The sequence below is a fragment of the Agelaius tricolor genome, unplaced genomic scaffold (genome assembly GCF_023055355.1).
Source record: "Agelaius tricolor isolate 1412-34295 unplaced genomic scaffold, bAgeTri1.0.p SCAF_136, whole genome shotgun sequence".
Taxonomy (NCBI): Eukaryota; Metazoa; Chordata; class Aves; order Passeriformes; family Icteridae; genus Agelaius; species Agelaius tricolor.
This window is the reverse complement of record NW_027269396.1, coordinates 65,395-78,319: the sequence shown is the minus strand read 5'-3', so window position 1 is coordinate 78,319 and position 12,925 is coordinate 65,395. Positions and strand designations below refer to the sequence as shown.

The window sequence follows — 12,925 nt, the reverse complement described above, 5'->3', positions numbered from 1 at the left end:
CACTGGGGGAACTGGAGGAACACTGGAGGGACACTGGGATCACACTGGGAGCAGTGCGATCATACTGGGAGCTACTGGGGGTTACTGGGAGCCCCGGAAATCTCTGGGCACATGGAGACCCCTCCCCCCGCACTCCGATTGGATTTTCCCACCCATTCCCCCCCTCTTTCCTCCCGCAATGGTTCCTCCTCCTCCATTCCGTGACGCAACTTCCGCCCTCCCGCGGCGGAAGCGGCGCTCCCGCAGGGGGCGTGGTCTCTTTCTGAGGCGGGTGGCGGCCATGGCGGAGCCGCGGGTGCGGCCCGGGGGCCCCGGGAGGGCTCGGGGGGCTCCGGGAGCGGCCTGGGGGGGCTCGGCGGGGCTCGGGGAGCGCGCGGGGAACCGCGGGGAGCGCGGGGAGCCGCGGGCGGGCGGCGGGAGGGGCGCAGGGCGCGGCCACGCGGTGCGGCCTGGGCCCGGTGCGGCGCGGCCTGGGCCCGGCGAGGGCCCGGCCTCACCCCGGTGCTCCCCCCGCCGCAGGTTCTGGTGATCGATGGGCGCGGGCACCTCCTGGGCCGGCTGGCGGCGATCGTGGCCAAGCAGGTGCTGCTGGGTGAGTGCGGGGCGGCGGCACCGGGGGAGTTACCGGGAACGGAACCGGGGGGGAATTACCGGCAATGGCACCGGGACCCCCGCGCCGTGATGAACCCTTTCGGCTGTCGAGTTTGGCGACAATGAGAGGCGCCTACATGCACTACCAGCTGAGCGCGGGGGAAAACCGGGAATAACGGGGGGAAAACCGGGGAAAATGGTGAAAAACCGGCATTAACGGGGAAAGCCGGCATTAACGGGGGGAGGGTACGGGAATAAAGGGTTGAAACCGGGAATAAAGGGAAAAAAAAAAAGGGAATAAAGGGGGGGAAACCGGGAAAAAGGGTGAAAAACCGGGACTAAAGTTGGGGAACCGGAGGAAATCTGGGATTAACGGGGGACCGGGGCCGGTGCGCTGTCCCCAGGCCGCCGCGTGGTCGTTGTTCGCTGCGAGGGCATCAACATCTCCGGGAACTTCTACCGGAACAAGCGTGAGTGCGGGGGCGGCCGGGTTTGGGGACAGATCCCGGGGTTTGGGGACAATTCCAGCGGTTTTGGGTCACGGAGAAGTCTCGGGAAGGTTCCAGAAGGTCCCGCGTTCTCGGTGCACCCCCGGCCCCCCCGGTTTGGGGCAGTTTCACCCTTTCTCCTCATCCTGGCAATTCGTGAGTGCCATTTTTGAGAGATTCTGCCCTGTCTTTAATGAATTCTGCCCCGTTTCTGAGGGATTTTGCCCCATTTTTAAAGGAATTCCACTCCAGTTCTGAGGGGTCTGCCCCAGTTCCAAAGGAATTTTGCCCCATTTTTAAAGAATTCTGCCCAATTTTTTGATGGATCCTTCTCCATTTCTGAGGGATTCTGCCCAGTTTTTGAAGGATTTTGCCCAATTTTGGATGGATTCTCTCACTTCTGAGGGATTCTGCCCCATTTTTAATGGGTTCTCCCCATTTTAGAGGAATTCTGCCCCATTTCTGAGGGATTCTGCACCATTTTTTAACGTTTCTGACCGGGTTTTTGATCATTTCTGCCCCATTTCTAATGGATTTTACCGGATTTCTGCTGATTTTGCCCCATTTCCCCCCCCCACAGTGAAGTTCCTGGCCTTCCTGAGGAAGAGGATGAACACCAACCCCTCCCGGGGCCCCTTCCACTTCCGAGCCCCCAGCCGCATCTTCTGGCGCACGGTGCGAGGTGAGAGACCCCAAAATACCCAAAAACCACCCCAAAATCACCCTAAAATCCTCACACATGGACTGAGGTGAGCAGGGCCCCAAAAACTGCCCCAAAATCCCCCAAAAATCACCCCAAATCCCTCCCCAAAACCCCATAAAATCCCTATGCATGGTGTGAGGTGAGAGACCCCAAAATCCCCAAAAACTGCCCCAAAATCCCCACACACAGTGCGAGGTGAGAGACCCCAAAATCCCCAAAAACTGCCCCAAAATCCTCACGTGCAGCCTGGAGTGAGGGGAGCCCAAAAATTCCCCCAAATCCTCAAAATTCCCCCCAGAATCCCAAACCCTCAGATTGCACTAAATCCCCGTTTTTCACCCCAAAACCCCCCAAACCCTGATTTGCCCTAAATCCCCGATTTTCACCCCAAACCCAGATTTGCCCTAAATGCCCGTTTTTCACCCCAGACCCAGATTTTCCCTAATTCCCCGTTTTTCACCCCAGACCCAGATTTTCCCTAATTCCCCGTTTTTCACCCCAATCCAGGCATGCTGCCCCACAAGACCAAGCGGGGCCAGGCGGCGCTGGAGCGGCTCAAGGTGTTCGATGGGATCCCCCCTCCCTACGACAAGGTGGGACCCAAAATCCCCCAGTTTCACCCCAAAATCCCTCCCCAAACTGCCCCCAATCCCGGTGTCGGTGATGTCACCTTTACCTACATTGTTTGACTCGAGCTGAGAAAAACCCAAATCCTGAGACACCGGGCACCCCACAGACCCCAGAAACATCTGCTAAAATCGCCCCAAAATCCTGAAATCTTCCCCAAAATCTGGTGAAAACCTTGAAACGCCATCAAATCTCCAAAATCACAGAAACCCCCTAAATAAAACCTGATAAAACCGAAATTAAACCTTGTAATCTCCACCGAAATCCCAGAGAAACCTTGAAATCCCATTGGACCTTCAAAATCTCAGAAACTCCCTTAAAAAAATCTGAGAGAATCCCCCTGAAATTTTGTAATTCGCACCAAAATCCCATAAACTGTGAAATCTCGTAAAACCCCAGAAGTCCCCCAAGAAATTTGATAAAATCCCAATGAAATCTTACAACCCCCACCAGAATCCCGTAAAACCTCCTAAAAATCCTATAAAATCTCCTAAAATCTCACAACACCTTCTAAAATGCTATAAACTCTTTAAAATCTCTTTAATACCTTATAAAATCTGATAGACTTGCTAAAACCTTGTAAAATTTCCTTAAAATTCTATGAACTCCCTAAAGAAATGACAGAACACCCTAAAATCCCATAACCCCCACCTAAATCCCACAAACCCCTTAAAATCGCCCTAAAATCCCTCACCAAAATGGAATAAAACCCCTTAAAATCACATAAATCTCCTAAAAATCTCATAAAACCCCCTAAAATCCCGTAACCCCACGAAAATCTCATAAAACCCCCACCAAAATCCCATAAAACCCTTAAAATCTCATAAAACCCCCTAAAATCTCATTAAATCCCCAAAAATCACATAAAGTCCCACCAAAATCCCATAAAATGCCCAAATATGCCATAAAACCCCCTAAAATTCTATAAACCTCTTAAAATACCCTAAACCCCGCCCCCACCAAAATCCCTTAAAACCTTTAAAAATCCCCAAAACGCCCCAAAAAGCCCCGAATTTGGGATTTTTCAGCGCAAGCGCATGGTGGTGCCGGCGGCGCTGAAGATCATCCGCCTGAAACCCACGCGGAAGGTGAGCCCGGTTTGGGGCAAATCCGGGGGGTTTGGGGACATTCCGGGGTATTGTGAGGGTTTTTTTAGGGAGTTTATGGGATTTTAGGGGAATTTTACAGAATTTTAGGGAGGTATTTCGGGGTTTATGTGGGACTCTGGGGGAATTCTTTGGGATTTTAGGCAGATTTTAGGGAGTTCAGGGATTTTTTTTATGAGGGTTTTTTTTAGGGTGTTTATGGGATTTTGGGGGGTTTATGGGATTTTGGGGGGTTTTATGGGATTTTGGGACTTTATGGGGTTTTTTTTTGCTGGGGGTTCCAGCATTCAGGTGCTGTACAAGTCAGAATTGGGGCAGTTCTGGGGGATTTTGGGCTGATTCTTGGGCTTTTTTTGGGGCAGTTTTTGGGCTGGTTTTGGATGTGTGATTTTGGGGTTTTTTTGGTGTGCTTTTTGGGGGGTTTTTGGGTGTGTTTTTTGGGGGTTTTTGGTGTTGTTTCTGGGCTGGTTTTGGGCTGTTTGCTGAGCTCCCAGTGTCCCCAGTTTGCCGTGCTGGGCCGCCTGGCACACGAGGTGGGCTGGAAGTACCGGGACGTCACCGAGGCCCTGGAGGAGAAGAGGAAGGAAAAGGCCAAGATCCGCTACAACAAGAAGAGGAAGATGATGGTGAGGGAAACGCGGGGAAAAACACCCCAAAATCGGGGAAAAAACACCCCAAAATTGGGGTAAAAACCCCAGGATTTGGGTGTGGGATTAGGAAAAATTCACAGTGAGAAAAACGGGGTGGGAAAGACCTAAAACCAGGGAAAGCCCCCAAATTGTGGCCCTCTCAATGCCTGATTTCCCCTTTTTTCCCTGTTTTTTTTCCTTTTTCTCGATTTCCCTGTCTTTTTCCCCTCTTTCTTCCACTTTTTTCCCTGTTTTTTTGTTTGGGTTTTTTTTTTTTTTTTTTTGCACATTTTCCCATCTTTTCCCTCATTTTTCCATGGGTTTTTTTTTCTCATCTTCTCCTGACTTCTTCCCCTTTTTCCTGCATTTTTCCCACTTTTTTCCTTTTTCCCTGATATTCCCTTTTTTCCCCACCTTTTTTCCTGTCTCCCACTCTTTTTTTCCACCTTTTTTTTTCCCTGTTTTTTTTTTTTTTTTTCCATTTTTTCCCCGTCTTTTTTTAATTTTTTTCCCATGTCCCTTCCCTGATTTTCTTGGGGGTTTTTTTCCTGGTTTTTCCCCGGTTTTTCCCCCATTTTTTCCTGGGTTTTTTCCCCGGTTTTTCCCCCATCTTTCCCCATGGTTTCCCCCCATTTTCCCCCATGTTTTCCCCGCTGTTTTTCCCCACATTTTTCCCAATTTCCCCGTTTTTTCCCCCCATGTTTTTCCCCCCGTTTTTTCCAATTTCCCCGTTTTTTCCCCCATGTTTTCCCCGCTGTTTTTCCCCCCATTTTTCCCAATTTCCCCGTTTTTTCCCCCATCCAGAGCCTGCGGCGCCGGGCCGAGCGCAGCGCGGAGAAGAAAGCGGCGCCGTTCACGGCAGTGCTGCGGCAGCACGGGCTGCTGCTCTAATAAACCGGGCACACTGGGCAAACTGGGACAAACTGGGGTCATGTCTGTGTAACTGGGACAGACTGGGCAAACTGGGGTCCTGTCTGTGTGACTGGGGCAGACTGGGCAAACTGGGGCCGTGTCTGTGTGACTGGGCAAACTGGGGCAAACTGGGATGGACTGGGGCAAACTGGGGTCATGTCTGTGTAACTGGGGCAAACTGGGACAGACTGGGAGTGTCTGGGAGGGACTGGGCCCCGTTTTGGGGAGGTTTCAGAGCTTTTATTGAGCCACAGGCGGGCGACACCAGAGCTGCTCTGGTCACTCCCGTGGTCACTCAGGAGGGCCAGTGGTCACTCGGGAGCGTCAGTGGTCACTCCAGCGGTCACTCAGGCTCAGTGGCCACTCCCGTGGTCACTCCAGCAGTCACTGGTCACTCCCATGGTCATTCAGGAGGCTCAGTGGTCACTCCAGAGGGTCCCTGGTCACTCCCGTGGTCACTCTTTGGTCACTCGGGGCGGCTGCGGCCGCTTTCTCCCCCAGCTGCTGCCGGGCCTGGTCCAGCAGCCGCGCGATGGCCTCGCTCTCGGCCAGCGGCATCTCGGGGCTCTGGGTCAGCCCTGGCGGGGGGACACCCCAAAATGGAGGGGGTTTTACCCCAAAAATGGGGGATTTTACCCCAAAATAGGGCGATTTTACCCCAAAACAGGGGGGGTGCCGCCCCAAAATCGGGGGGGGGGGGGGGGTAATTTGCCCCAAATCCTGGGGCTTTTCTCCAGAAACTGGGAGGTTTTGCCCCAAATCTCAGGAGTTTTACCCCAAATCCCAGGTTTTTACCCAAATCTCAGGGTTTTACCCAAAACCCGTGTTTTTCCCCCCAAAAATCCCAGGGTTTTTCCCCAAATCCCAGCGTTTCCCCCACCAAATCCCAAATATTTCCCCCCAAACCCCATTTTTTCTCCAAATCCTGTTTTTTTTCCCCCAGATCCCATTTTTCCCTCCAAATCTGTGTTTTTTTCCCCCAAAGCCCGTTTTTTCTCCCCAAATCTCGGTATTTTCCCCCCAAACCCCATTTTTTTCCCAAAATCGTGTTTTTTCGCCCCAAATCTCACCCTGCAGCAGGCACTCCCGCACGTGCTGGGCCTCGTAGCGCAGCCCCGCGCTGTGGGGGAAGTTGGGGGGCTCGGCCGTGGGGGGCAGCGGGAAACGCTCCCGGCGCCCGCCCCAGAGCAGCTCCGTGGGGCAGTTCATGTGGGTCGGGAGCTGTGGGGCACCGAAACGGGGGGGTCAGACCCAAAAACACCCAAAATACACCCGAAATACACCCAAAACCACCCAAAATACACCCAAAATCACCCTGAAAACCCCCATGTGCCCCCCACCCCCAGAGCAGCTCCGTGGGGCAGTTCATGTGGGTCGGGAGCTGGGGGGGAACCGAAACGGGGGGGTCAGACCCAAAAACAGCTGAAATACACCCAAAAAAATGAACCCCGGACCCAAAAACAGCCGAAATACACCCAAAACAGGAACCCCAGACCCAAAACCACCCGAAATCCACCCAAAAAAACACAAAAAAATGAACCCCAGACCCAAAACCACCCAAAATCCACCCAAAAAAACCCTGAAAACACCCAAAAAATGAACCCTGGCCCAAAAACCCCCAAGAAACCCCAAAAACCCCAAAATTAACCCTGACCCCAAAATACCCCGAAAACCCCCATAAAAAAAAAAAAAAAAAAAAAAAAAAAAAAAAAAAAAAAACCAAAAAGTCCAAAACGCCGAAAACCCGGGGGAGTTAACCCCAAAACCGGGGTATTTCTCCCCAAAGACGTTGGGGTTTTGCCCCAAACCCTGGGTATTTCCCCCCAAATCCTGGCGTTTTAATCCAAATCGCGCTGTTTTCCCCCGAACCCTGGGTTTTGGGGTCCCCCCCGGTTTTGGGGTGAAATCCCAGGGTTTTGGTCACCTCGGCCCAGCCGCGCGGCCCCCCCAGCGCCGCCCCCCCCGGCAGCTCCGCGGCCATGGAGAAAACGAGCGAGGCCAGGCCCCGCCCGGGGAACGAGAGCGACAGCGACACCGACTCGTCCACGCCTGGAAAATGGGGCAAAAAACGGGGAAAACGGGCAAAAATCACGGGGGAATAATGGGGGAAAAACCGGGGAAAAAACCGGGGAAAATGGGGAAAGTTATGGTGGAAATAATGGGGGGAAAACGAGAGAGGCCAGGCCCCCCTCAGGGAACGAGAGCGACAGCGACACCGCCTCATCCACGCCTGGAAAATGGGGCAAAAAACGGGGAAAATGGGCAAAAATCACGGGGGAATAATGGGGGAAAAAACGGGGAAAAAACCGGGGAAAATGGGGAAAGTTATGGTGGAAATAATGGGGGGAAAACGAGCGAGGCCAGGCCCCGCCCAGGGAACGAGAGCGACAGCGACACCGACTCGTCCACGCCTGGAAAATGGGGCAAAAAACGGGGAAAACGGGCAAAGATCACGGGGGAATAATGGGGGAAAAAACGGGGAAAAAACCGGGGAAAATGGGGAAAGTTATGGTGGAAATAATGGGGGGAAAACGAGCGAGGCCAGGCCCCCCTCAGGGAACGAGAGCGACAGCGACACCGCCTCATCCACGCCTGGAAAATGGGGCAAAAAACGGGGAAAATGGGCAAAAATCATGGGGGGAATAATGGGGAAAAATGGGGGAAAAAAACGGGGAAAAAACCGGGGAAAAAACGGGGAAAATGGGGAAAGTTATGGTGGAAATAACGGGGGGAAAACGAGCGAGGCCAGGCCCCGCCCAGGGAACGAGAGCGACAGCGACACCGCCTCATCCACGCCTGGAAAATGGGGCGAAAAACGGTGAAAATGGGCAAAAATCACGGGGGGAGAAACGGGGGAAAAACCGGGAAAAAAACCGGGAAAAAACGGGGAAAATGGGGAAAGTTATGGTGGAAATAATGGGAGGAAAACGCGCGAGGCCAGGCCCCGCCCAGGGAACGAGAGCGACAGCGACACCGCCTCATCCACGCCTGGAAAATGGGGCGAAAAACGGTGAAAATGGGCAAAAATCACGGGGGAAAAACGGGGGAAAATGGGGGAGAAAATGGGGGAAATTATGGGGGGAAATAACGGGGAAAATGGGAAAAAATAATGGGGGGAAATGGGGAAAAATAATGGGGTGAAATTGGAGGGAAATGGGCAAAATTAATGGGGGGAAATAACGGGGGGAAAATGGGGGAAATAATGGGGGGAAATAACGGGGAAATGGGCAAAAATAATGGGGGGAAATAACGGGGGAAAACCGGGGAAATAATGGGGGGAAATAACGGGGGGAGAATGGGGGAAAACGGGCAGAAATAATGGGGAGAAATATGGGGGAAATGGAGGAAAATAATGGGGGAAATGGGTGAAAAGGAGACAAATCGGACAAAGATGGGAAGAAAAGTGGGAAAATGGGGGAGAGAGATCCCAGTGCCCTCCAGTGCCCCCCAGTGCCCCCCAGTGCCCCATTCCCAGTGCCCCATTCCCAGTGCTCCCAGTCCGTCCCAGTTTCCCCCAAGGAGCTCCGCCTGGTGGCGGCTTTTGGGAACTGCAGCGCCCTCCCACTCCCTCCCAGTGCCTCCCAGTCCATTCCCAGTCCATCCCAGTCCATCCCAGTCCCTCCCAGTCCCTCCCAGTATAACCCAGTCCCTCCCAGTCCGTACCGGTGGGGTGCAGCACGCCGTGGGCTCTAATTTGGGGAGGGGGCTGCCCCTCTGCCCCCCCCAGCATGGCCAGGGCCATTTGGACCCCGTAGCCCCCCAGGTCCAGCAGGGCCCCCCCGCCCAGGCCGGGGTCTCGGAGCCTCGGGACCCCCCTCAGGTCGAACCCGAGCTCCCCCCGCAGCACCAGGGGCGACCCCAGGCAGCCCCCCCGGGCCAGGGAGAGCAGGCGGCGCCAGGCGGGGAAAAAACGGGTCCAGAAACCCTAAAAACGGGAAAAAATGGGGAAAAACGTGAAAAAAACGGAAAAAATTGGGTACAGAAACACCGGAAATTATAAAAAATGGGGGGAAATGGGAAAAAACGGGTCCAGGAACCTTGGAAACAGGGAAGAAATGGAAAAAACGGGTACAGACACACTGGAAATGGTAAAAATGGGGAAAAATGGGGGGAAATGGGAAAAAACGGGTCCAAGAACCTTGGAAACGGGAAAAACTGGGAAAAAACAAGTACAGAAAACATGGAAACGGGAAAAAACAGGCAAAACAGGTATGGAACCCATGGAAGGGAACAAACTGGAGATACTGGGCATACTGGGAGGGACTGGGAGAGAGACTGGGGTTACTGGGGACACTGGGAACAGAACCCTGAGGATACTGGGAGGGGTTACTGGTTATACTGGGAGCACTGGGAGGGGTTACTGGTTATACTGGGGGCACTGGGAGGAGTTACTGGTTATACTGGGAGGCGTTACTGGTTATACTGGGAATACTGGGAGGGGTTACTGGCCATACTGGGGGCACTGGGAGGGGTCACTGGTTATACTGGGGGCACTGGGAGGGGTCACTGGTTATACTGGGAATACTGGGAGGGGTTACTGGTTATACTGGGAATACTGGGAGGGATCACTGGTTATACTGGGAATACTGGGAGGGATCACTGGTCCCACTGGCCCCACCGGCCCCACCTCCATCAGGAACACGCCTTTGTCCCTGGCCGTCCCCGCGAGCTGCGCCACCTGGCGGGCGCTGAGCGCCATCGGCTTCTCCATCAGCACCGCGCGGCCCCGGCGCAGGAAGAGCAGCCCCGCGGGCAGGTGAGAGGGGTTCACCACCCCCACGTACACCACGTCTGAGGGGGAACCCCAAAAAAAACCCTGAACAACCCCAAAAAAAACCCGACCCCAAAAAACCCCGAATTGCCCCTAAAAAACTGCAAAAAAACATCATAAATCCGCATCAAACCCCATAGAACAGCAGCCCCGCGGGCAGGTGGGCGGGGTTCACCACCCCCACGTACACCACGTCTGAGGGGGAACCCCAAAAAAACCCCTGAACGACCCCAAAAAAAACCCGACCCCAAAAAACCCCGAATTCCCCCCAAAAACCCCATAAAAACATCATAAATTCGCATCAAACCCCATAGAACAGCAGCCCCGCGGGCAGGTGAGAGGGGTTCACCACGCCTCGGTACACCACGTCTGAGGGGAACCCCAAAAAAAACCCTGAACAACCCCAAAAAAACCCCGATCCCAAAAAACCTCAAAAAACTGCAAAAAAACACCATAAAACAACACAGAACAGCGGCCCCGCGGGCAGGTGGGCGGGGTTCACCACCCCCACGTACACCACATCTAATGGGGAACCCCAAAAAACTCATCAGGGAACCCCCAAAAAAATCCCGATCCCAAAAAACCCCGAATCTCCCCAAAAAAAACCCATAAAAAATCATAAATCCACATCAAACCCCATAGAACAGCGGCCCCACGGGCAGGTGAGAGGGGTTCACCACCCCCACGTACACCACATCTAATGGGGAACCCCAAAAAACTCATCAGGGAACCCCCAAAAAATCCTGATCCCAAAAAACCCCGAATTCCCCCCAAAAAAACCCCAAAAAACCACATAAAACCCCCAAAAACCCCATAACCCCACCCCCCCAAAAAAACCCCAGACAACATAAAATCCCAAAAACTCCCACATTTGTGGGGACACCCCAAAACCCGCCTCAGGGAACGCCCAAACAAACCCGACCCCCATAAAACACCAAAAAAAAACAGATTTCCCCCCCAAACAAACCCCAGAAAAACCCAGAAAAACCCCAAAAACCCCAAATCCCCCCCAAAATCCCCCAAACCCGGGGTCTCACCCACGCCGGGGTCCTGGGCCAGCTCCTCGTAGGATCCGTAGGCCCGGGGCACCCCAAAACGCTGCGCGAAGCCCCGGGCGCGCCCCAAATCCCGCGCGGCCACCGCCGCCACCTGCGGGGACACGGAGGGGGCGCTCCACAATCCGGGGGGACCCCAAAATCCCCAAAAAAACCCCAAAATCCCCGGGAAAACCCCAAAATCCCCGAAAAAACCCAAAATCCCGCGGGAAACCCCAAAATCCCCAAAGAAACCCCAAAATCCCGGGCGTTTTTGGGGGCACGCCCAGGTTTTGGGGGTCCCAGGGGTTTTGGGGACACGCCCTGGTTTAGGGACACGCCCAGGATTTTCGGGGTCACGCCCAGATTTTGGGGCTCCCGGGGATTCTGGGGACACGCCCAGGATTTTTGGGGTCCCGGGGGTTTTGGGGACATTCCCAGGTGTTTGGGGGTCCCGGGGGGAATTTGGGGCTCCCCTGGTAATTTTGGGGTTCCCCGGGTTTTTGGGGTGATTTCGGGGGATTTTGGGGGGTTTTTTTGGGGTTTTTGGGGCTCACCGTGTGCTCCTCGCGGGGCAGGGTCTGCAGGGCCAGCGCGAAGTCGTGGCTGATGGCGCCGGGGGGGTTTTGGGGGATCGTTTTGGGGGGGATTCCGGGGTTTTTGGGGCTCCCCGGGATCGGGGGTTTTTGGGGTGATTTCGGGTGATTTTGGGGGTTTTTTGGGGGCTCACCGTGTGCTCCTCGGCGGGCAGGGTCTGCAGGGCCAGCACGAAGTCGTGGCTGATGGCCCCGGCCGAGCAGATGCCCCAGCGGGTGGGGCCGGGCCGGGACCGGGGCCGCTCCGGGCCGGGGCACGGCGGCGGCGGCTCCCGGTCCCGGTTCCGGTCCAGGTCCGGGTTCCGGTCCTTATCCGCGTCCCGGTCCCGGTCCAGGTCCAGGCTCCGGTCCTTATCCGCGTCCCGGTTCCGGTCCAGGTCCAGGCTCCGGTCCTTATCCGCGTCCCGGTTCCGCTCCTGGTCCCGATCCTGGTCCCGATCCATGCCTTGGTCCCGATCCCGATCCTGATCCAGATCCGTGTCCTGATGCCGGTGCCGGTCCCAATCCCGACTCCAAACCCGGTCCCGATCCCAACCCTAATCCCGATTCCGGCCCGGTTCTTATCCCGATTCCCTCCCGAGCCCGGTTCTGACCCCAACCCCGACCGGGACCCGGTTCCTGTCCCGGTCCCGGTCCCAATCCCGATCCCGGCCCGGTTCCCGACCCCGATCCCGGTTCCTGTCCCTGTCCCGGTTCTTGTCCTGGTCCGGTCCCGGTCCCTGTCCTGACTCTGATCCCAGTCCCGGTCCGGTCCGGTCCGGTCCCAACTCCAATCCTGATCCTGTCCCGGTCCCAGTCCCGGTTCCTGACCGCAATCCCGGTTCCTGTCCCGGTTCGGTCCCGGTCCCGGTTCCTGTCCCGGTTCGGTCCCGGGCCCGTCCCGCACCTGCCGGGGCCCCGCCCGCCCCTCCCCCCACCGTGGGAAGCTCCGCGCGCCCCTCCCCCCACCCACGGACAGGGGGGGAGGGGCGGGAACCCCAAAAACGGGGGAGGGGCGGGGGGGGGGCAGGAGCTGCCCCGAGACCTCCGGGGGGAACCGGGGATTTGGGGGGATTTGGGGAAATTTGGGGGAATTTGGGAGATTTCGGGGGATTTGGGGGGATTTTGGGGGGATTTTTGGGGATTTTTGGGGATTTTGGGGGGATTTTTTAGGATTTTGAGGGTCCCCAAATTTGGGGGATTTCGGGGATTTCGGGGGAATTTTGGAGATTTCGAGGGTCCCTGGATTTCGGGGATTTGGGGATTTCGGGGGGATTTTGGTGATTTTGAAGATTTCGAGGATTTTGCGGGGATTTCGGAGGATTTTTGGGATTCTGGGATTTGGGGCTTTCGGAGATTTTGGAGATTTCGGGGATCTCTGGTATTTCCCGAATTTCGGGGATTTTCCGAGGATTTTGGGCCTTTTGGGGCCCCCTGGATTTCAGGGATTTTGGGGGGTTTTGGGGTAATTTCAGGCATTTTGGCCATT

At 55.2% G+C, this 12,925-nt stretch overlaps 2 protein-coding genes and 2 non-coding genes across 5 annotated transcripts; 3 read left to right on the top strand and 1 right to left on the bottom strand.

Moving 5' to 3' along the window:
- Nucleotides 1-163: 163 nt before the first annotated feature.
- RPL13A (ribosomal protein L13a) lies at nt 164-5,067 on the top strand. Its single transcript, XM_071420341.1, has 8 exons — nt 164-295; nt 520-592; nt 996-1,061; nt 1,660-1,761; nt 2,290-2,375; nt 3,438-3,497; nt 4,019-4,141; nt 4,949-5,067. Exons 1-8 carry the CDS (start codon nt 179-181, stop codon nt 5,033-5,035), a joined length of 714 nt encoding a protein of 237 aa, XP_071276442.1. The 5' UTR covers nt 164-178; the 3' UTR covers nt 5,036-5,067.
- Nucleotides 672-750, top strand: LOC139586759 (small nucleolar RNA Z195/SNORD33/SNORD32 family). Its single transcript, XR_011677960.1, has one exon. It is a non-coding gene; the product is annotated as a small nucleolar RNA Z195/SNORD33/SNORD32 family (small nucleolar RNA).
- LOC139586760 (small nucleolar RNA SNORD34) lies at nt 2,435-2,506 on the top strand. Its single transcript, XR_011677961.1, has one exon. It is a non-coding gene; the product is annotated as a small nucleolar RNA SNORD34 (small nucleolar RNA).
- A 356-nt stretch (nt 5,068-5,423) lies between the features above and the next one.
- Nucleotides 5,424-12,222, bottom strand: DHDH (dihydrodiol dehydrogenase). Of its 2 annotated transcripts, XM_071420338.1 has the most exons (7): nt 11,592-12,222; nt 10,865-10,976; nt 9,684-9,847; nt 8,720-8,981; nt 6,981-7,105; nt 6,127-6,277; nt 5,424-5,634 (listed from the first exon to the last, which is right to left on the bottom strand). In XM_071420338.1, the coding sequence occupies exons 1-7, from the start codon at nt 11,898-11,900 to the stop codon at nt 5,480-5,482; spliced, it is 1,278 nt and encodes a 425-aa protein (XP_071276439.1). In that variant the 5' UTR covers nt 11,901-12,222; the 3' UTR covers nt 5,424-5,479. The 2 variants fall into 2 exon arrangements, with proteins under 2 accessions (XP_071276439.1, XP_071276438.1); XM_071420337.1 differs by lacking the exons at nt 5,424-5,634; nt 6,127-6,277 and having other exon boundaries at nt 6,995-8,981.
- Between the last annotated feature and the right edge of the window lie 703 nt (nt 12,223-12,925).